This window comes from Patella vulgata, chromosome 1, assembly GCF_932274485.2.
Source record: "Patella vulgata chromosome 1, xgPatVulg1.2, whole genome shotgun sequence".
NCBI lineage: Eukaryota > Metazoa > Mollusca > Gastropoda > Patellidae > Patella > Patella vulgata.
In genome coordinates this window covers 32,465,109-32,488,329 of record NC_065879.2, presented here as the reverse complement: position 1 = coordinate 32,488,329, position 23,221 = coordinate 32,465,109, and the positions used below count along the sequence as shown (strand labels likewise).

At 34.4% G+C, this 23,221-nt stretch overlaps 1 protein-coding gene across 1 annotated transcript; it reads left to right on the top strand.

Annotated features, from left to right (window-relative positions):
- The first annotated feature begins 10,869 nt into the window (after window positions 1-10,869).
- Window positions 10,870-21,146, top strand: LOC126809700 (collagen alpha-1(XII) chain). The gene is made up of 5 exons (XM_056102058.1): window positions 10,870-10,888; window positions 13,396-13,618; window positions 14,057-14,291; window positions 14,504-14,875; window positions 20,478-21,146. Exons 2-5 carry the CDS (start codon window positions 13,400-13,402, stop codon window positions 20,768-20,770), a joined length of 1,119 nt encoding a protein of 372 aa, XP_055958033.1. The 5' UTR covers window positions 10,870-10,888; window positions 13,396-13,399; the 3' UTR covers window positions 20,771-21,146.
- Window positions 21,147-23,221: the final 2,075 nt, after the last annotated feature.

Sequence of the window (23,221 nt, the reverse complement as noted above, 5' to 3'; positions counted from 1 at the left end):
GTTTTGGCGTTTCTGTTGTTGTATTCGCCAACGTCTGAAGGCTGTTAAACTGTCCCTCTTTACAGAGCGTGGTTTAAAATATCGATATAAGCTTGTAGAACTCCAACCAGGTGGGGGAGTGCTGTCTGAAAGGGTTGGTGGATTAGATAGATTGGTCTGTATGTTGTTTACAGTCGGAAACGGGTTAACTTGCTGTGTGATATATTGGCCTTGTTCGTTAACAAAGAGTTGGACACCTTGGGTACCTATTTGGGATGGATTAATGAAATATGTCTGATTTTCGTGTATGTCCGTTGTTGGTGCATTTAATGGCATATACATATACATTTGTGAATTTGGCTGTTGCAGTGTCTGCGTATCTTGTGTATAATATGTCTGTGAAGTTGAGTTGTCGCTTCCACTAGTCCACATTGTCCCATTTTCACCATCAGCCAGATACGTGTTAACAAGCATTGAGAGGTTGTCCATAGTGGGTAGTGGGTCTGATGCCGACATTACATCACTTAAAGAAATATTCTCAGAAGGGAGTGAACCATTAAACACAAATTCCTGTAACTCTTGTGGTAGATTGCAATCTTCGTCTAAATGAATCAGTCCATGGACATTTCCTTCCATTAGATTTGCATTAGACGCAAAATTTGGATCTGCACCGAGAACTGGATCGTTGTATAAGGGATTAAATTTTACTTCTTCATATGGGATTATAGATACCTGAGGATAACTTTCAATATCTCCATCTATATTCTTGATACCCATTTGTAAGTTAGTATCTATGTCTGTGTCTGAATAATTAGTAAAACCCTCTTTGGATGAATTCTTGTCTTGAATGCATTGCTCATTTTCACCATTCTGTGACGCGTTTTCAAAACAGACGTCTGAGATCGAAATACTTGTGGTAATGTCACATTTTTTAACACCTGGCGTAACTGGTTTTAATATTTGTTCATCCATCTCTCGACATTGATAATTTGTGCTTACAGTTATCTTTTGTTCTGAACTATCTTCTTGGTAATCCCATTTTAAGGTTTCAGGATTTGGGTCGTTTATTTTCGAATCGTAAACGTAAACGGACAGATCGTTTGTTTGCCCAGGGCTGGTATGACTATTTAAAGTAAACAGAGAAGTTTGATTTAATATTGGTTCATTTGATTTCGAGCTTTGTGAATTTTTGCTGTCCAATTCCAAGTTAGCCAATTCCAACGTAAAATCTTCCTTTTTATTTTTCTCGCCATGATCAATCAAACACTTGGTTTGTTCTGAATTACCCGTTCCTTGATTATTACCATCTAAATTTAATGTTAACGAACAAAGTTCTTCATTATTTTTGATCGGTTTCTCCATCGATATATTTTGTAATATTTCTTTTTCACATGGTAGGGTGGATGCTGCGCCTTCAACTTTGGAGTTTTGCAAACTAGATATTAACGTTTGTAAGATGTTATCTGCTTGTCGCTGCGAAGTCTCAAAATCAATATTAACACCATTATCGGCACACAAGATAGAGCGGTCTTTCAAACTAACTGGTAATGTATCCTCCACCAAGTCCCTACACAATTGTGTGTTAGATTTCTCTTTATTTGTGTTGACAATTTCGTGCGTTTCGGATTCGTATGTTGATGGATTTTCATTGTCTTGGCCCAATTTAATAGAAATATTCTCATTGGCGAAATTAGTGTTGTGGTGGTCCCTTATTGTAGACTCCTGTTGCATTAAACTTGAAGAATCCATTTCCAGTCAGTGAAATTAATAGGCTACATGATACACCTGGAAATGTATTGGTCCTGGCATGTTATGAGCCACGCATCATGCCTGATTTAACCTGGAAAACAAAAGGAAAGCTTGTGGATAATTTAGTAAGCTCTAAAGGTGAAAAGAAATGCATTGATTGTCATTAATGTTAATCCCTACTATCATTTGTACATAGATCTACTTTTTTTTTAATACCGGTGGTAGGCCTACCGACCGTAGGTTTAACGACCGTACAGTATTCCCTTCATACATTCCCTTCCCTTCATGTGGCCATGCTGTCTTCCTAGACACCTCGTGCAAAAGCATTATGGTTACGTTACTGGCTGAGCGGGCGATAAATATTTGGTTTAGGCGGTTATGTTTTTGTGTACCTACATGCGATTCACTCTGATAAGTGTCAGAAAAAAATTAACAAAATATTACTGACAGGTTAACTAGACACAATTTTATGGAACACAGGTACTTTTCACTTCACACATGTTTCCAGGCTGATTATCTCTGTGTTTTATTTTAGCAGTATAAACCATACTGGGATATGTACAGGTTTTATACAGGTAGAATCTTAACTAATCCTAATAATTGTTGTAAATAAATAGGAGTTTGGGCCTACTATGTAGGCAAAATATTACTGACAGGTTAACTAGACACAATTTTATGGAACACAGGTACTTTTCACTTCACACATGTTTCCAGGCTGATTATCTCTGTGTTTTATTTTAGCAGTATAAACCATACTGGGATATGTACAGGTTTTATACAGGTAGAATCTTTTCTAATCCTAATAATTGTTGTAAATAAATAGGAGTTTGGGCCTACTATGTAAATTTTTTTTTTTTTTTTTTTTTGGGGGGGGGGGGCAAGTATATTCAGACCCCCCTCCCCCCCCCCAAAAAAAAACAATTGGGGGGCCGGGTTCGCCCCCCCCCCCCCCATGTGTGACGCCCATGCACCGAGATTACAACAAGTCACCTGATGAGCCAACTCATCAGAGATCATAAACTTTATAGAGTAGACAAAGCCCTAGTTACCCTAGTTAAGTAGGTCTAGGCTAAGTTAGTTCAGTACTATTAGTAATTTACACTAATTTACAGTGACAGTAGGCTACAAAATCATAAAAATAAAATGGTGAGAATTTGTGACGTGAGTCTTGATTTGAATGAATTATGAGGCGATAGATGCGTGGTGATTGAGGTCTGATATGCACAAGTGGTAAACAATGGGCCTAATCCTTATAGTAATGGTTAAAGCTGATCAACTAGCCTAATAGTTTAGTAAATTATAATAATGTCGTCGTCACCGACCTTCGGCTTGTCACGTTCACCGTGTAACAGCCACAGGTCTAGGCCTAATGTGATGCTGATTCCAGAACTTACTCAGACATTAAAAGTCAAGAGTTTAAGATAGCCTATAATATACAATCATTCACCTTGTGCAGCTGGAAAATAGGTTGAAATCCACTTAACAGCATCAAAGAAAATACAAGCGTTATTTACCAAACGAAAGGCTAGCAGTAACAGTCAACAAACAATCACAAACAAACGGCGTTTACATTTACACGCATGCGCTTCGTCCATTGTTGGAATGTAATCACGTGGAAGCTTGTGGTGACACCTTTAAAAATTAAAGCTAAACCGAAAGTATGATCACCTGCTGATTCACTTTATTGTTCTAGCAGTAGCTATAGGCCTACTAAAAGGAAAAACAATTATATGGAATACAAGTTACTCAGAAGTGTATAGCCGGCGAATTTTCAACGACGGTTCTCTCGTCTTTATCAAGCAATCATTTCTATCATCACCGATCATTTTTTTTTTTTTTTTTGAAAAAGATAATACAGGTTAGGCCTACTACTTAGAATAGAAGTGTATTTCCGCCAAATTTTCGACGGTTCTCTCGTCTTTATCAAGCAATCATTGCTATCATCACCGAACTTGCATTAATTGCAAGACACACATTCAGTTTGACTTGGTGCATGAAAATTATTGAAAACAACATAAATCCTTAATAATTTTAACAAATACAATGTAATAAGCAAAACAAGTTATGAAACCAAGAAATTAAAATGATATACGACGTGTACATCTAGCTCTTATACAATTTAATGGAGTGATTGGGTTTTGTTTTTTTTAATTACATTATCAGGATCCCGAGTATATAGTTATATGCCTATATTTATTTGTATATTTGTGGTACTTATTTGCGCTAATCAGATGGGCCCTGCGTACAAACAAGCAGATTGGCGGTAGGCTATAAATTTATTTTTTATATCGACTGACTAATTTTTAACATTCATTTAAGAACTGACTACATAACTTCAAGCAGGCTATAGGCCTATACTGGTCTACACTGTAGCACTAGTTGACAATAGTTATATGCCCCTCAATCCCCGCTCCCACCTCCTCGGATAAATCACACGGGTGTCGATGGAGACGCTAACACCAAACATTGGTGATCTGCTATGATTTGTTGTTATGATTTTAATTTTTACAAATAACATGTAGGCCAAGTTAGTAGTCAACGATAATAACAGCGTTCATAATGTCGCTGGACATGTTAAACAGTACATTTGGTAAATGTCACGTTTTCATAACCATTAAAACAATAAAAGAACATACAGATGTAGATGTAATAGGCCTATTACGGATGTAGGATTGTGGGTGATTCATAATACCAGTACGTCATGTCATAGCTACTTAACATACCTTTATCACCACCCACCAAGAAAATTACTTTCAAGCCATTGAAGCAGCACTGGTGTAACACTATGCTAACCCTAGAACCATTCTGTATATAATTTGGAAAATGGCTTAAAATCTTTGATTTGAGTCAACAATTAAATTGTCGAATTCATTCAATTTTGTGTGTCGTTAAAATTTAACATCTATAGTTAACACCATATTATAGTCAGCTGTGTTCTAGCTGAGTATTCTAGCTGATTTTCGACTAAATCACATTTTTGCCCCCATATTTGGTTGATTGGGGATGTTCCATGAATGTCCCTGTCAGGTTTCATCTAGCTCTGTTCGCAAACGACCGAAAAATGTTACTTCTAATGAATTGTTCAAAAGGGGAGAGAAAACGCGAGCACGATAATATTATTTTGTGTTATTTCGTGGTGCTGAAGGGCACTCCACGGGGTAAAACAAACAGTAATTTTAGCGTAGATTATAGTATGAATCGCTTATGAACTATTAGATGGTATAAATAGAAGGTTAGTAAACAAACGCTTAAATTTTTAAAATGTCATTTTAATTTGTTTGTTACATTTTTGACTAACAACCAAGTCCTGACTCTTGAGTACTCGTTTTACAGTCGATGGATTTTTTCTGCAGGCGGACATCTGGGCAGCAACACGCGCTCAGGGGATTACGAGCCGATAGCAGAAGCTTACTTCTATTTGGCTATAATTTGATCAGTCTTTCCAAACCTGGGGGTCAATCATTAAAAGAACTTGGGGTCGGGGGAGTCAAAGGGGTTCACCGGGGCTCCGCGGGTAAATATGAGACTTGTGAATAAATATGTTATTATATTCCATTCAATCATTTTCATATACCAAAAGAAAGCCTCAGTAAAAAAAATATAAAATTTAAGCCATCTAATTTGAATAACTTTAACCAGAGCTTCGAAATATGTATTCTATCGCCTCGCGGTATTTTAATCTATCTATATATATCAATTAAACACGAGGGATAAAGTCAACGATTAACTTTTTATTGATATATTACCACACTTCGTGTTTCTTTTATAAATTATAAAGCCGTATACAGTAGACCTTTTATACAAAGTTTATTTAAACATGTATAACTAAACGATTAGAGGGGAAAATAAGACCACAAACACGAAAAGAAAAACTGGCTTTGGTGTCGTACTCTCTTCTTTTGTTTATGCCAGTGCCTTTATGTCGTACATGTACTTGTTTCTTTATAACAAACGGCGTCTTTTGTATAAAAAAAAACTCCTTACACACGCCCCATTAGTATTTTTTATTGTCCTTCTCTTTATTTATGGTGTTGGTTAGTGCTAGGTTTCTAAACAAGTAAAGGTGTGGAATTAGCTCTAATTGAATGTAGTTAATTGCAGCTCAATCTCAAAGAATTAGCAGTACGTAAATACCAGATCGTCTATAAGCCCGGAAACATTACAAGGCGAAAATATATCTACTTAATCCTTAGTGAAACAAAAGTGTATAGTTGACGTTCATTTATTCTATGCGAAATCGAGTGTAAAAAAATGGCTATCGAAATCATAAAATGAGTGCAGAATAAAAGTTAATTTGATACAAGTCTACGTTTAAAACCCAAACGACAAAAACGTCCTTCCTTTAAACGTTAAGTACTATGTTATCCAACTACACGATATATTTTATTCATGAACTTCCCAGATCTCAACCCTTCTTTATTCAAAAAATTGAAGAAAAAAACAAAGAGAATTGTTTTTTTGTAAAAGGGCACAACAGTTCTTGGATTTGTGTGTGTGTGTTTTGTTTTTTTTATCGTCTGTATTTAAATCAATATTTATTTTAGAGCATGTATTCCGACTTATTTCTATTGCAAAACGTCTGCTTTTAATTGGTATTGCACAGCATGAATAACAAGCGAAATGAAATAATGGACAATGATCGCTGGAAAACTCATACGATATTGACAAGGAGTTTAAGACCTGGCCAACAATTATTTACGTCCATGGTTGTCATGAATTGATTTTCTTTCTGCATATTAATTTTATGCTCATGTCAAGACAGTGGTATTTCATAAATCTTTATCATAGAACCGAAAACTTTCTAAAAAAAAAGGTTTAATTGTTTCTAGATAACATTTAATGAGAACTAACTGTTTCTAGGATATATTAATTTTACCATCCCTAATGGACCATATAAAACAGCAAACGAATAGTTCGGCAAAGCGACACTTACAAGTTCACGACCGTTTTTTTCTAGAAAATCTATAATTTAAGTACGAATGTGTGTTTGTGTGTGTGAAATAGCTACATTTAACATCTGCTTCCACCAAAGTGATATCGCCGACAAGCACCGGTTCGATCGTTCGTTCCTTGATGCATAACGTTCGCTTACACCTTGGCTGATATCGCAGACAGGTTTTTTCCTGGGTCAGACCATAAGGTCTCTGATGCCAATCTCACACCTGAAATCGTAGATTAACTCTTAGATCTTGTATCACAGGCACCAGTTGCATAACAGCTTAGCCACTAGCAATTCTTTCTAGAACACTTTACATAGTAGCAGTTATATCTAAAACGCTTTACCATTATGAATATTAGCAGTTATTTTAGCAGTTATTTCTAGAACACTTCACCACCAATAGCAGTTATTTCTAGAATACTTTGCAACAAATAGCAGTAATTTCTAGAACACTTAACCACCAATTGCAGTTTTTTCTAGAACACTTAACCACCAGTAGAAGTTATTTCTAGGGTACTCTACCAGCAGTAGCAGTTGTTTCTAGAATACTTTACCGCCAGTAGTATAGCTGGTTCTTTATAGTAATAGCAGTCATTTCTAGAATACTTTACAACCAATAGCTGTTATTTCTAGAAAACTTTACCGCCAATATCTTTATTTCTAGAATATGTTACCACCAATAGCTGTTATTTCTAGAATACTTTACCACCAATAGCAGTTATTTCTAGAACACTTTACCTCTAATAGCAGTTATTTCTAGAATACTTTACCACCAATAGCAGGTATTTCGAGAACACTTTACCACCAAAAGCAGGTATTTCTAGTACACTTATTTCTAGAACACTTTACCTCTAATAGCTGTTATTTGTAGACTACTTTACCACCAATAGCAGTTATTTCTAGAATACTTTACCTCCAACAACAGTTATTTATAGAACACTATCACACATTAGCAGTTGTTTTTAGAATAGTGATTTTTTATAGAATATTTTACCCCCAGCAGCAGTTATTTTCAGAATACTTTACACAGTAGCAGTTGTTTCTAGAATAGTCATTATTTCTAGAATATTTTACCCCCAGCAGCAGTTATTTCTAGAATATTTTACCACCCATGGCAGTTATATCTAGAATAGTTTACCACCAATAGCATTTTTTTTTAGAATAATTCACAGCAAATAGCAATCATTTCTATAACACTTCACCACCCATTGCAGTAGAGCACTTTACCATGGTGATCTCGAAATTTTCTTCTAAACGCGAGCAGCAAAATGAGAAGAAATGTAAATATGAAGAAGGAGTTTCTATTCGCGTCACTAATTTTTCTTGGTAAAACAGACACTTGAGTCGACAACATATAGGCTAACATAAAAACTTTCCTGTTGAGAACTTGGATTGGCCTAAAACTATTTTTCACCCCATGGTTATAGTTAAGAGGTTAGATCAAAATCGTCAAGTATGTGGAATAGAAGGTGTTTTTCTTTTTGAAATCTTTAAGACTACAATTAAATGCCTAATAGGTGAAATAGCTTGACCTTAACGTCCCAGAGAATGTTTCTTCTCGCCCTACATGTCAACATGAAGAAAGCAGGCAGAACTTTCCTTTATTATTTTTATTACGTATTCTACGTAGATTTCATTGGTCGTATAGTAAATACGCCTTAGTATCGTGATAAGATATTGTAAAACGAAATAAGCTGCCTTCTTTTCTTTCTTTCCGCTTAATTGTGATCTCAATAGCAGAAAACGCCTTCCTTTTCTGTTTTTCCTCAGAATCAATCATCGGAATCTTCATAAGAAAAGAAAATTTACATCATGTGCTAAAAATGCATCATTATATGTACACCGTTGTTTCATTTTTGGCTCATTGTTTCAAATATATGCTTTGTTTTTGTTTTGTTGTGTTTTTGTTATAGTTTTGTTGCTTTTTTTGGTGTTTTAGTTGTGTTGCGTTGCGTTGCGTTGCGTTGGGTCAGGGAGTGGGACGTCTTTATGTTTGTTAATAATTACCCCTTTTACTGGACAAAATTTCATCACATTCAAAAAGTTCCATTAAAAAATTCTCATCCCCCGTTTTTTATATATATTATACAAAAGGAATAGATTTTTTCTAAGGAAAATAAAGAACAAAAGTAAATAAAATAAAAATAGAAAATGGAGAAAATCCCAAAATGAACAATGACGTAATGTGTATCAGATATATATAAAACGAATATTATTTTTCCAAAAGTCTTGAATTAATATCATTGTTATTCGGTCTATACACACAACCAATAAATTAGGTAACATGGAAAAAATTATATGCAATGTTTATATAGCTTTTGTGAAATTTATGATAATGATATATTTTATTATAGCTAATGATACGAAGAATTATATGATCATTATTGATAACAATATTGTATTATATATAAAGATTATTAAACCTTTAGGGAAATAGATATTTTATGATAAAAATCCAAATCATAATCAATGAAGTCAACAAACACGACACCAAGTTGACTCCCCACACGAAGAAAATACTATAATGATGAAAATATTCATATTATAATGGACAGTGGTATCAGATGTTCATGAAAGAGTAAGAATCCACCTATGAAGTAAAACATTAGGCCTCTTCAAATCTGTAATGGCCGATGAAATTCAGAGATAAGTCTAGTTGGTAAATATCCCCGTTTCAGCAATTCCGGTAATAATACTTTGCTTCGAGCAAAATATCGTAATAACGTACTGGCATAACGTTTATATAATTGATAATGACATATTATCATTTCTGCTGATGATAAGAAATTTATTATACCCACTGATAATGATATTCTATAGATGAGAAGTTAATATACACTGATAATGATATTCTGTAGATGAAAGGATTATTATACCAACTGATAATGATATTCTGTATATAAGAAGTTTATTATACCAACGGATAATGATATTCTATAGATGAGAAGATTATTATACCAACTGATAATGATATTCTGTAGATGAGAAGGTTATTATACCCACGGATAATGATATTCTATAAATGAGAAGTTTATTATACACTGATAATGATATTCTATAGATGGGAAGTTTATGATACCAACTGATAATGATGTTCTATAGATGAGATGTTTATTATACCCACCGATAATGATTTCTATACACGGGAAATTTATTATGCCCACTAATAATGATATTCTATAGATGAGAAGTTTATTATACCAACTGATAATGATGTTCTCAAGATGAGAAATTTATTATACCAACTGATAATGATATTCTATAGATGAGAAGGTTATTATACCAACTGATAATGATATTCTATAGCTGAGACGTTATTATAATAACTGATAATGATATACTATAGATGAGAAGGTTATTATACCAACTGATAATGATATTCTATAGATGAGAAGGTTATTATACCAACTGATAATGATATTCTATAGATGAGAAGTTTATTATACCAACTGATAATGGTATTCTATAGATGGGAAGTTAATTACATTACATCTATAATGATCGTTTAATATATCAATTGATAATGAAGATGGTATTTTACCTTTAATGATAATATATAATTGTATATTATGATAATGATAAATTTATTAATGGTAATGATATCTTATAATATCACTGTAACGAGAAGTGTATTATGCCTATCGGTCATGGGGGATTTATTATAGCTAAAGTTTATGATAAATATTATGTCTGATAATGATATTTTTTTTATATTTATTAAGAAGTCGTATTTTATTAATATTTTACCTGGGACGGGTTTTTTTTTGTTTGTTTTTTTTTTTTGGGGGGGGGGGGGGAAGTGTCTTGTATTGATAACAGGTAATTTGTTTCAATAATAAAAAAAGGAATTATATACCATAGAATTGTCTCTTGTGTATTTCTAGTTCAATTATTACATGGCATCGAGATACGCGAAAACGACAAAATCTCTGTGGATAAATGCTGCACATTGAACGCACCCGGAACACATGAGTGTATTTTTCACACGTGCGAGCTCACCTTTTTTCCGATCGAACTAAATTCTGTATTTGTTTGCAGTGTATTTACTTTACATCACGATCAACCAGCCACGCCTACCATTTTCAGCATTACATCTATTTGGTGCGCTATGATCGAGACTGTTTATATACTTATAGGTAGATCCCAGTATTTACCTGTCGGTAAAGGAGGAAAAAGCCTTTGATGATGACGTCACTTTGCGTTAAGGGCGGATCAGGTGTTGTAAGTATAGTCTATATAAAGCTAGTTTAATATCACTCTTTCTTATTTTTGTTACAAGTATTTCCTTATAGTCGGACGGACGATCGTCCTTAAATATTAGAATAATTTTGGATATTTTCGAAACTAAACCTGGTAAGTTAAACATCGTCGATTCTATAGTTTAAATAATTACATTAATGGCTTATAATAACCAGCTTGATTTATTCCAAGTGCATTTTCATTGTTTTGTTTAGTTGAGTAGGGTCTATTTTGAAATAATTAATTCCTAGCTTAAACTTTTTTTTAACCATTATTATGAGTTTAACAAACGACTTTGTCATTAGAGACAAGTTCGGTGCCATTTATTACAATTACTGGTTTCCAGTGAGCGTTGTCAAGTTGTGGTCACGAACGACTGATTGGCGACTATACCGTGGACCCCGTATAAATGGTGCTATCTCCACAGAGTAAAAATAATCCCGAAAAGCTTTCAAATATAAAACTACATGTATATATTATATAAATAACTATACTCTTGCTACTCAAGTTATTTGATCTGTTTATCTGAATATAACTTTAAATTAATACACGTGTAATTATTATTCTGCCAATTAAATTAAATCCTAAACAAACCTGCCCTTGATGTTGGCAAAAACGAAATTATTATGATTAGAAATAGGTACATGGGATGTTAGTAGAACTCTGACAATTTTCCTTGAAAGCACCGACGACAAGATTGTATATAAATTATTTTAAAACAACACTTTTTTAAGCAATATAAACTATGAAAAATATAAAAATGGTTTGAAAAGGAGATCATTTGAATGATATCTATCCGGTTTTAGAAGAGCGTCCCTTTTATGTGCTAAAAAAATCACTTTTTTTTCATGGGCATTAACCTTTTTAACGTTTTAGCTATAATTTTATCACTTGCTCCCACAAACTGAACTATTCACAGAAATAAATAAACTGTCATGATAGGTTCCGTTCTGTTGCTAATACTCTTAATCATTGGGTTTAATGTCATTAGTCACGTTTAGTTCTTATCACTGTATGCTAATACAAACTCCTCTTTTCTTTTATCTGTTTGTTAATTAGGACGAACTGTATAACAAACATCTACACACTGAAAGACCGAACATAGACCTTTTAAACATGTCTTTATCCTCAGCTTGACATGACATTATGTCACCCACTTTCTATATCACCAGGATTTCTTTTGAAATGACCGGCACCTCCTTGCCTCCCCGCTCTTTTAAACTCACGCTGTACCCTTGGTATGATTGTTTAGGTTTGTAATTTTAACATCCCAAAACTATAATGCGAAAGACTGAAATAAACTAGGTGGTCGGATATGGCATACAGGGCCAGTTTTTGGCACATTTGACAAATTTTCTCAAGGGGCCCGCAGCTCACCAACTTAATAATTTTCCAGGCAATATGGCAGCAGGGCTGCATTTTCAGGTATTAAGCAATTAATAATTGTTAAGTAAAGCATAGTGCGTCTTAAATAGGAATAGGTTTATTTAAAGTTATTCATATCCTGCAATGCATTCATATCCTGTAACTTCGGGCCTCCACTGGCCATGGACATAATATTCCTCCACTGTCGGAAAAAGTGCCCATTTATTTCCATGTAGAATTACTATAAAAATTCGACTCTTTTTGGTAGCATACTTTCAAATTATGTTGATAACAAATTAACGAGACTATAATTTTGAAAGTTCAAATGACATTTTCTTTTAAAACCTGAATTAATGTTTGTCTTAATCAGATAATTGCACACCTGTGCAAAAGATGTAGGTTAGATTTTACCGGCCATTTTCTTAATTCTAACCACACTCTTTCGGTTTACAGTTACATTAATTAGTACTTTTAAACTTTACGGATTTATGGATTTCTTGCTCTGCCTGGTGTTAAACTTAAAATGCATTAAAATGAGAATTTGCTTTATTTTTAAACTTAAACAGAGTAAATACGTGAAAAATGTAAGTAAAAAAAAAAGTAAGTTAACATCTTAATTTAACATAATGTTAAAAAAAAAATTAAATCCTGTAAAAGTAAACAAAAGCAATTTGAAAGTTTCAACGAAGTTTGAAAGGTAAGTGTAACCTTAAAGGGTAATTTCAGCAGCCAACTTTAAAATACTGAACCCAATAAACAAATATACATTTTTTACTGACTGTGAGATTTACCCAACATCGTAACTGTCAATACTATTTTCAAATTTCTCTCTACAAACTAAAAACTACCCAAGTAAATTGGTAGTGTATTTAATAGAAAAGTCAGCCAATATCCAAACTGAAAGTAGAAAGTAAAATAAATAATACATTAAAATAGGATCAGATTCGATACGCAGCATCATATCATATCTAATCTGATATTTAGATTTTTTAAATTGTAATAATTATTGTCATTCAAACGTCCAAATCGCAATAAGAAATTATTTTCAAAAAAAGATATATTTCTAAATTATTTCTAAGATCTATATTTTTTTTTAATAAGTGATCTTTTTTTTTCAATTTCAGAAATATGAATCCAAAATTGCATAGGTTGGTGACATTTGGACTGGCCATCTGTTTAGTCCAGAGTAATGCCGTTCCAAAGACTATTCTCGCCAATGGCAATGATTGTCCAGACGATCGTTTGATGAAATCCAGAACTTGTAAATCCAGCATGGAAAATCTTAGAAACCAGTATAGAGATACTTTGAGCAATTTACAGGATGTTCTAGCCAAAACTATCGACGAGGTAAGTAATATATTGATACTGCACGAGGGCGTAAGCCCGAGTGTTGTTTCAATATAATACGCAATGTCCTATTCGAGAGCATTAAACAACTTAAAATACAGAAATAATGGTACCTCAACATCAACAATCCTAGTCGAAACCTCGCTCAGTAGTAAACAATATTTCGATATTCCAGAGAATTGTGTCCTGTGTATTTCCAGTTCAATGACTATAATTCAAACGTATATTGATTGCTTTCAAGGTTTTTTTCTCCTTTGGATTATGTTTGTTTGTTGTGTGGGTTGCTTAATACATTCAAGGAAAAAGCTGTAATCGTATTATGTCCATAGGATTTCAGATTCCATTCTAAAAACTTTCATTTTTTGAAAAGAGCCAAATCACCATATAATAGAATACCTTTTTGAAAAGAGTCAAGTTTCTGAATAATTTTATTTTCAGGTTGATAAAGCCGCAAGCCGACAACTTGAACCTTTATGTAGTAAACTGTCCTTACAAACACCACTTATTCGAGCAGAAGACGTACAGAAATGCGTTCTTTCACAGTGGTCGGAATGGTCTAAGCCACAGGGTTTCGGAAAGATAAAAAGAACCCGAGAAATCAAGATAAATGGTTGTGGATGCCCAGACGAATCTGAACTCGTACAAACAGTTGATGTTAGCAAATATACCAACGGTAGGTACATGTAGTCTGACGTTAAGCAATGTCAATGGAATATGAATATCTGCACTTTGAATTTAAATTTCCTTTTCAAATATTCTAAATCTGAAACGCAAATCAGAAAGCGGAAAATAATCTAACCATGGCCGACACTCGAATGTTGAAATTTGAATTGTTATATCAAACTGAATAAAATAGTAGCTAATAATGATACCTTATATTTCTAGACAATACAAGTGTTGCTGATCAATTCCAAGGAGAATTTCTAACCAATGGAAGCAACCCAAACCTACCACGTGACATTTTGATCGTACTTGATTCCAGTGGTAGTATCTATGACAAGGACTTTGAACTAATGAAAGATGGTCTAGAGATTATGATAGATCTTTTCTGTGGTGGCTTTGGACCAGACAAGAGTAATAACCGAATGGCTATAATACAGTTTGCTACCAACGTCACTATCATTCATGAGTTCGGTGATGACCAGGACCCAGAAACATTGAAGGAAAAAGTACGCAAACTTCGCCATTATGCCGGTAACACCTGTACCGGAGATGCCATGGACGTTGCTTCCAGAGATATATTTAATTCCGTTAATGGTAAGCATGCTTTTGGTCTGGTTTATTTTTTAGTTTTAGTGTATTAGACAACGCATGATAACAACACTGGGTAGATCAAACGATGCGGTATAGAGACAGAAAATATAAAATCAAAATACCCCAAAAAGATAAAACGATGTCGGAAAACCCTAATCAAATTGTATTTGTAAACATCTTGGGGTCGAGTGAAGGTGGAGTAAATTTTGGATGATCATAACATATAATCAGGGCTGGCTTCAAGGCGATTGTTCCTAATTAGAACCCACACACAAGTGGGTCCGCGCTAGTTTGATCTACCCAAGTCTTGTCAAATACAACTTACACTAAGGCACGTTCTTAATAATTAAAAAAAATGTTATTTTTGGTCATTTTTATTAAACCCTTCAACTACTACAGACATTTACTGTTTCCAAATCTTACTGAACATTGTCTTAGAACTCGCTTAAGTTTCTAGATTCAATTTTATGTAAAAGAATCTTTCTTTCTTCCATAATCTTAATTTCAAGTGGGCCGCTTCTCCTTGCGTGCATGTCGGAACGCGGTAGCAATGGTAGAAATATTCTGCTACGGTCTCTTAATAATGCAAGTTTCTTAGTCAAGCTAGCGGATCCCATGGATAGCATTGTTAGAGCTTATTTTAATTTTTTAAGCATGTTTAATTGTGTATCTTGTAGTCTTAACTATCATGTGGTTCACTTACCAAATCATTTCACGAAAGAAATATATATATTAAAATTTTCATCTTGCAGCAATACTCACCGTTGAACAATGTCAATACTTTATTTGATGTTACAAATATTGGAGTGTTTACTAATACGAAACACCCCTGTACTACATACAATAAGGAACAACAATGTTAGCTTGTTTAATAGAAAAACACATCACTTTCTTTGTAAAGATTTGGGAATGTATAGAGGGTTAAAAATAAAGATGAAACATTTTTTTATATTGTACGACAGTTTCTAGATTCAATTTTATGTAAAAGAATCTTTCTTTCTTCCATAATCTTAATTTCAAGTGGGCCGCTTCTCCTTGCGTGCATGTCGGAACGCGGTAGCAATGGTAGAAATATTCTGCTACGGTCTCTTAATAATGCAAGTTTCTTAGTCAAGCTAGCGGATCCCATGGATAGCATTGTTAGAGCTTATTTTAATTTTTTAAGCATGTTTAATTGTGTATCTTGTAGTCTTAACTATCATGTGGTTCACTTACCAAATCATTTCACGAAAGAAATATATATATTAAAATTTTCATCTTGCAGCAATACTCACCGTTGAACAATGTCAATACTTTATTTGATGTTACAAATATTGGAGTGTTTACTAATACGAAACACCCCTGTACTACATACAATAAGGAACAACAATGTTAGCTTGTTTAATAGAAAAACACATCACTTTCTTTGTAAAGATTTGGGAATGTATAGAGGGTTAAAAATAAAGATGAAACATTTTTTTATATTGTACGACAGTTTACAATTCGCCGTTTAAATAAGCCATGTTCTATCACTGTGGTCAACTTGAAGAAGTTCACCAATAAAAGAAAAAGTCACAACCGTTGATACTATGTTAGTTTAAAACAGTATCTATTGAAATTGAGTATAACTACTGTATCATGCTCAGTATTTGTGTCTTATGATAATAAAAGTCGTGTAGTAGATTCATCAGGGTGTATTTTATAGATAGAATAGTAAGTTTTAGCAAGTTTTTCGCATCAACATAATAGCTTATATCTATAGCATGGTATTAGAATTATTGCATTTTTCGTGTGCTTTGGACAAGAAGCAATCTGATTAAAACACAGATCCTATTACGTTTCTTTTTTTATAGTTCAAAATTTGGTTTTACTACGCTGAGATCTGGAAGAGTTGTTATATAACCCGCGTTCTGGTTGAAGTCAGATATTAGCCATTACACGGAACTGTGGGTATCCCACTAGAAACATCAACGCTCATTGGTTAATCAAATGTGTGACGTCATAGGGTCAAAAGCTGCTCGTATGACTCCTGACGCGACCCTCTACTACAACTGGTCAGATGTTCATGTAGGAGAGGCCATCGAAAGTATAAAAAAAACGAAACTAAATATATATCTGTATTTTAATCAGATTGCACAAAAAGTGCCAAACTGTTATTTCGATTTGAAATATATATCGAAGTTTGTAATTCATCTGTTTGATTTAAAGAAGTCGTGTTAGTACCTGTTGCTCGATAAAAAAAGAATTGGTGGGTAGCCGTGCTGAAGTCTGCAGTCTTAGATCTAGAGGGCCTAATATAGGTGTATAATATTTTGACATTGCCAAAAGTCTTTCTTACATGCACTGTAATCTGAGACATCCACCGTCATTCTTGGCTTTTCCCAGTTATGCTTAAAACGCACGTTCACCTTCCTCTCACCGCGGGGGTGTGGGATTGGGATGGGTCCTGTAAGTCGAATAGCCGACACTGAGAGTAGTATTTAGATAGTAATGGGTAGTTTAAAGGACAATATTGGTGTTAATCATTAACACAAATAGTCCGTACATTCTCTTTTTTTTATTCATTCTATACTTAATAAAAACATTTTAATGTGCAGGCTTTTTCTATTTTTCTCGTTTTCTCTTATCTAGTGACAGTCAATTATTTTTTTGAATTGTCAGATATCCTCCCACAGTCTTATATAACAACTTTTGATCTTCGAAGGAATTATTAGTGAGCAGAAATTCGCCCGTGTATCTGTTATCACTCGTCACTTCCAGTCGGTTATATAGAAGGATAACCCATGTTTTCCTTTTGCGTTCGTCACTTCCGTTTCTTGAAATCTCCATAACGCATCTATCGTAGCAATGATCTATGTGTTAAAATTATATTCGGAACGTGTTTAACCAGTTCTGTCGCATATGTGATAAAGACTGACACCAATATTGTCCTTTAACTTGTTCACCAACATGCGATATCAATACTTTCAACCGTAACGTCACAAAAGATCGAAAGCATCCTTCGAACTGTGGATCTACAATCAGTTTATATTGCAATTTGTTTCCGGGAAGGGAACCCTGGAGTAAATGTTCAAGCACCGCCGAACCTTTGAATGTCTTTTATACGCCCACATTTTTATTTAGACACATATTTTCGTCGCCCCTGTCCGTCCGGACGTCCGTCCACAAATTGTTTGTGAACACTCTACAGGTCACAATTTTTATCCAATATTGACGAAAGTTGAGATGTGTATCTTCCAAAGATCCCGGTTCCTTTCGAAATCGGCATGTATGGGATCGTAACTTCATAGCTTGTTGACCCTCTGGAAGTGACAATTTTTATCCGATTTTGATGAAACTTGAAATTTATGTTTATAACCCATAGATCTTGAATCCTATCGATATTCGTGCATATCGGACTGTGGATTATGGCTCTTGATTGTACGAAAAATCGCGTTTTTAGCCCGTGGGTCATCTAGAGGCCATAATTTTTATCCGATTTAAAAAAAAACTGTTACACCATAATGACGATTAAGTTCGAATTTCGTGAAAATCGGACCGAAACTGCACGACAAAATGGCCACTCCTTGCCCGCAAATAGTGTAAAAGTGTGGAATATCAAGGTAGTGGACACTCTAGAGGTCACAGTTTTGATCCGATTTTGATGAAACTTAAAAGATATGTTTATATGCAAAATATCTCGGTTCGATATTCGCGCATATCGGAACGCAACTTCCTGGATTATGACTGTACAATAAATCGCTTTTTTGGCCTGTGGTTCCTCTAGAGGTCACAATTCTGTATCCGATTTTGATGAAACTTAAAACCTGACAAAAAAACTGACCCCCAAACCTTCATAACAACAGCCAGTTGTCACGGCCATTTAATAACTGGGTTTTGCTTTAATTTATCCCTTAAATTGTTTTTGATACTTGGGTTACTTCATTATTGGTTTGAAATTAATTAGATATATTAAGGAGAAATTTAATATATTGTTTAAAGTAATAATACGCGTAGCTTACCTCTTTAAATTTTACTCTGAAACGTGTAACGTGTAACGTGTAACAGTATTATTTGATTTGGGCCGTTCTTTCACGTACCTTTCTATTATCGGTTTAACAAATATGACAAGATTGAAATGTAACAGGTTTTGCCTTAATTATATTGCAATCCAAATAACAATGTTTGGCCTTGCGTACTAGTCATGAAATGCGTCTTATGATTACTATAATTATGTAAATGATAACATCTGTGTGAAGTTTGTTGAAGGATCCAAAACTCTATTACGAACTGCTGATTTGTTTTTTAACAGTTTAAAGTTAGTAGGCGTGACACTATCCCCGCCTCTTATTGTACACGTAACCAGGGAAATTAAATTCACTTGTTAGTCTCAAAATGTCCGAGATTTTAAACGCAACGAAACTTCGAACCCACTCTAGCCCCAAACAACTATGTCAAGCTATGTGATACGTCTTCAAAGAAACACCAACTTCGAGTCAAGTGAAATAGGAAACGCGACTGGAGACAAGAAAATAGCCTATGTTTGAATAAACCTGCCTGAAACAATTTCCAGTTTTCTGTTTCATGTTGTCCAGATTATTGCTGCGTTTTAATTACTTATTAGCATCGGCGAATAGTCGCTTAATGAAAACTTGGAGAAGTGCGCTCTATAAACCGTTTCCAAACGGTTCAACATTTTGACGTTTCCTTTATAGCAGAGCTCCAGTTGAACTGGGACCGCTCCTTTAAATAATACCACACCTGACACGTCGATAGAAAATGTTAAATTTAAACAATTTATTTGAATTGTACTTTATGACATTGATTTGCATATATTATTTTTTTTTTTTTAAAAAAAATACTCTTTACTGGGTGACGCCAAAAAAGATTAACGTATTAAAAGGTTCAGCCTACAAAATAATTATGGTGCATGTTTTTATGAAGTCTGCCAATTGTGCATATCATGTGCGATTTCAAAAACAACTGAAGACTGCATAAAGGGAGAGGAAATCTTATTCTTTGTTTACGGCTATAATAAATATCAGACGGTACTTTCAAACTTTCAAACTATAGGTAAATGAGCTATGTATTTGTGGTCTTCATAAAAATTTGGGACTGCCACTCTTTAAGACGCAGATCGTGACAAAAATTGTCATCTAGCCTTATGTGTAATGGTCTGTTATTGTATTTTACATTCCGAGAATTTCCCCCATTTCTCGCTAACACCTTCAAGATAAATACACAAACATTGGACATTGTTATAAAAGCGACCCTTTAGACACGAAAGCTTATGATTATCCAGACAATTCTGTAACCTTCAGTTTGGAAACTTGTCGTCAATCCTAACAAAACTGGCCGTTTTTATTTCTTTATAAAATCACCTCAAAGCTTTAATCAAATAAATGCTTGTCTAGGATTTGTCACATAGAGTTGACCACATTTCCCCTCTGAACCATGCAGAGCCAAGACAGCTCCCGTGATTGTCTTGTTTGTTGTTGTAGTGTTCGTTCTTTTTCTGTCTGTTCTCGTTATACATTTTATATAAGGGGTCCAGTGGAGATTCAGTTTGTATTGGGTTTTGTTTTCGAAAAACTAGATGCATAAAGTGACATCGTTTAATTTTTTTTTGTTTTCTTCTCTTTCTCAGGTATGAGAGATTACACAGTAAAAGATACCCTATTAGTGACAGACGGACAATCTAACTGCGGTGTTGATCTGCATTACACAGTTTCAACATTCCTCCAGAAAAAGTCTAAGGTCTGGGCCTTGGGTGTTGGCCTAGCAACTTCACCAGCTGCTAAGAAGGAAGTGGAATCCGTAGTCACCGACAGAAATGCTAAACACATCTTTTCTTTGGCTCAATTTACCGATTTCAAAGCAATGATTGACAATATTAAGGCCCGCGGTACTAGTGACCCGTGCCAGAAAATTGAATTGTAATAGATTAATAACCTTGACCAAAGATATGTTACATTCCTGCCAATCCCCTCCACCCCGAAAATAAACACATGAACTACAGGCGAATATTACAATAAATAACTTTTACCATGATGATGACGAAGAAGAACATGTAAGGAAAGCATTTGTTTTTGTTGTTTTTTTTATCTATTTGTAGAATAAATTAATATATGGTTTTTTTGTTAATCCTCCCAACATCCACGATATATTGAATATTTAATAGCCGAATGATAAATTTACAGTTGTCACAGTTCAGTTAATTCTTCATAAAATTTGATGTTTAAAACAGTAAAATTAGAATTTGTTGTTCAAAAAAATAAAAATTAAATTTTACATTTAAAACAGTGTTTATGTTCTCGACGTACGAGACATGCTTAATATATATTCATGTTGTTCTTATTCTTTGTAATAAAAACACATCTATGGTAAAAATAACGTTCTGAGTATTGATTATGAAACAAACTTTACATTAACTTCTGGGAAAAACAGTTCCCCAAGACGATTTTACAATAGACCTCTCGCCTCATTTAACATAGGCGAGTAAGTAGATTTAGCTGGGGGTGGGCATTGGTCTAGGGTGGAGACAAGGTAAAGTTTGCGCGAGGTCTTGGAGATTACCCGAGATTTTTACAACAATATTTCTGGTCATTTAGGTGAATACATCAAAATGGCGGCAACGCTACGCATGATATTTCGATGAATGTACTCTGCCCGAATAAGGGGAAGTACAGTCCTATCAACGCCAGCATAAAACTCGCCTGCACTTTAATTAAATCATAGACTACGCCCACCACTGACAAAGTCGACAGTGACGACTCTAAAAATCAAGGTCACCAAATCCCACATGGGAAATTTAAAAAGAAAATGCATGGCAAAAGGTCAACGGAAACAACAGATTTTTAAAAAGCGACAGGGTCCTTTCTTCAATGAGCATTCCCATGGAGTTTTAAAACATTATATCCATTATGTATCGCGTTCGCAAGCTTTCATACATTGGGAAATAACTCTCATGATTTCAGGGCAAAATGTATAAATATGACTGGAAAGAGAAGTCCGAAAATTACGATTCGAAAATCGAGGTACATACATTCCGATTGAGTTCTACAACATTATGTCAAGAACTCCGACATGTATCGGCTATGGTGATTACAAGATTTCCTAAATTTGGCTAGTGTGCGGGGAAAACCTCCATCTTCTGTGATTATAAAACTCTGGTTTGGGCTCTTCTTTGTGGACCAATCAATGATCCCTGCGAATCTGAAAACAACATCCGAATAGAACTATGATCTGTAGAGTGGTAAAAAGAATTTGTCGACGGAACGACGGACTGGCGTATACGCCTACATTAAATATATAAAATAGCATGATAACTCAGTGAATTTCGATTGTGGTTATTCAAAAACTCAATCGGTCCATCGGGCTCCCTGGTGGTCGAACTTTCTGACTGGACAATAAACTGTTCATTTTTATATGCCATTAGATTACAAAGGATCAACGTGAACAAGGGTGGGTGGGGGATGGACAGGGGCGTGAATGTCAGTCGCAAACTAAATGCAGTCGGTCGCAAAATAAGTGCTCACTAAATTAATGAGGTAAACAAATAATGCCATAAAAGGAAAAATCCCAAATTTTATGTATTTGCGTGAGTCCGTGCACCTAAATTGCATACGTCACGCTACTCACCCAAAACTTTAGTATAAAATAAGCTTGTAAACTTATGTTTGAAAAAAATGTTTTTTTACCCTTATTCTGTTGTGAGTTGGTCTAAGGAAAAAAATCGCCCTTTGGAGAAAAATAGTCGGTCTCAATATAAGTGCAGTCACTGGAGTCGGTCTCAAAATTATGCATCGGCGACTGACCAAATGAATTAATGAGGTAAACAAACAATGCCAGAATAGAAGGGGGAAATCTCAAATACTTAATATACGTGCACCTAAATTTCTTACGTCACATAGTTGGTCTCAAAATAAATTTTCACTGCAGTCTGTCTCATACTAAATGAATTAATGAGGTAAATAATGCCAAAATAGAAGGGAAAAAGTTTGTGCGAATCCGTGCACCTAAATTGCAACGGTATAGTATAGTATAAAATAACCTAGTCAACTTGTCATGTTGGAAATAAAAAATCCCTGTTATGAGGATGTTGGTCTAAGAAATTGAGAGAGCTTGTTACGAAGATTTTGATAACTTAAATTATATTATTGATTGTCATACGAATAACATTAGTCGAACAGTTGGTAAAAAGTTATCGGAAGCATAGTTTGTTTCAGAAATACGTAAAAAAATCTTTAAACTATGAAATGTTAAGGTGATCTATTGAACTTGAGAATTTTTACTTGTTGCATATCTAATTCCAATAGAATTTAAAACGTATTTTACTCGTGTTGTAAGTATTTTCTGACCATCAGAATTCTGCAAAACCTTTTCCCAGTA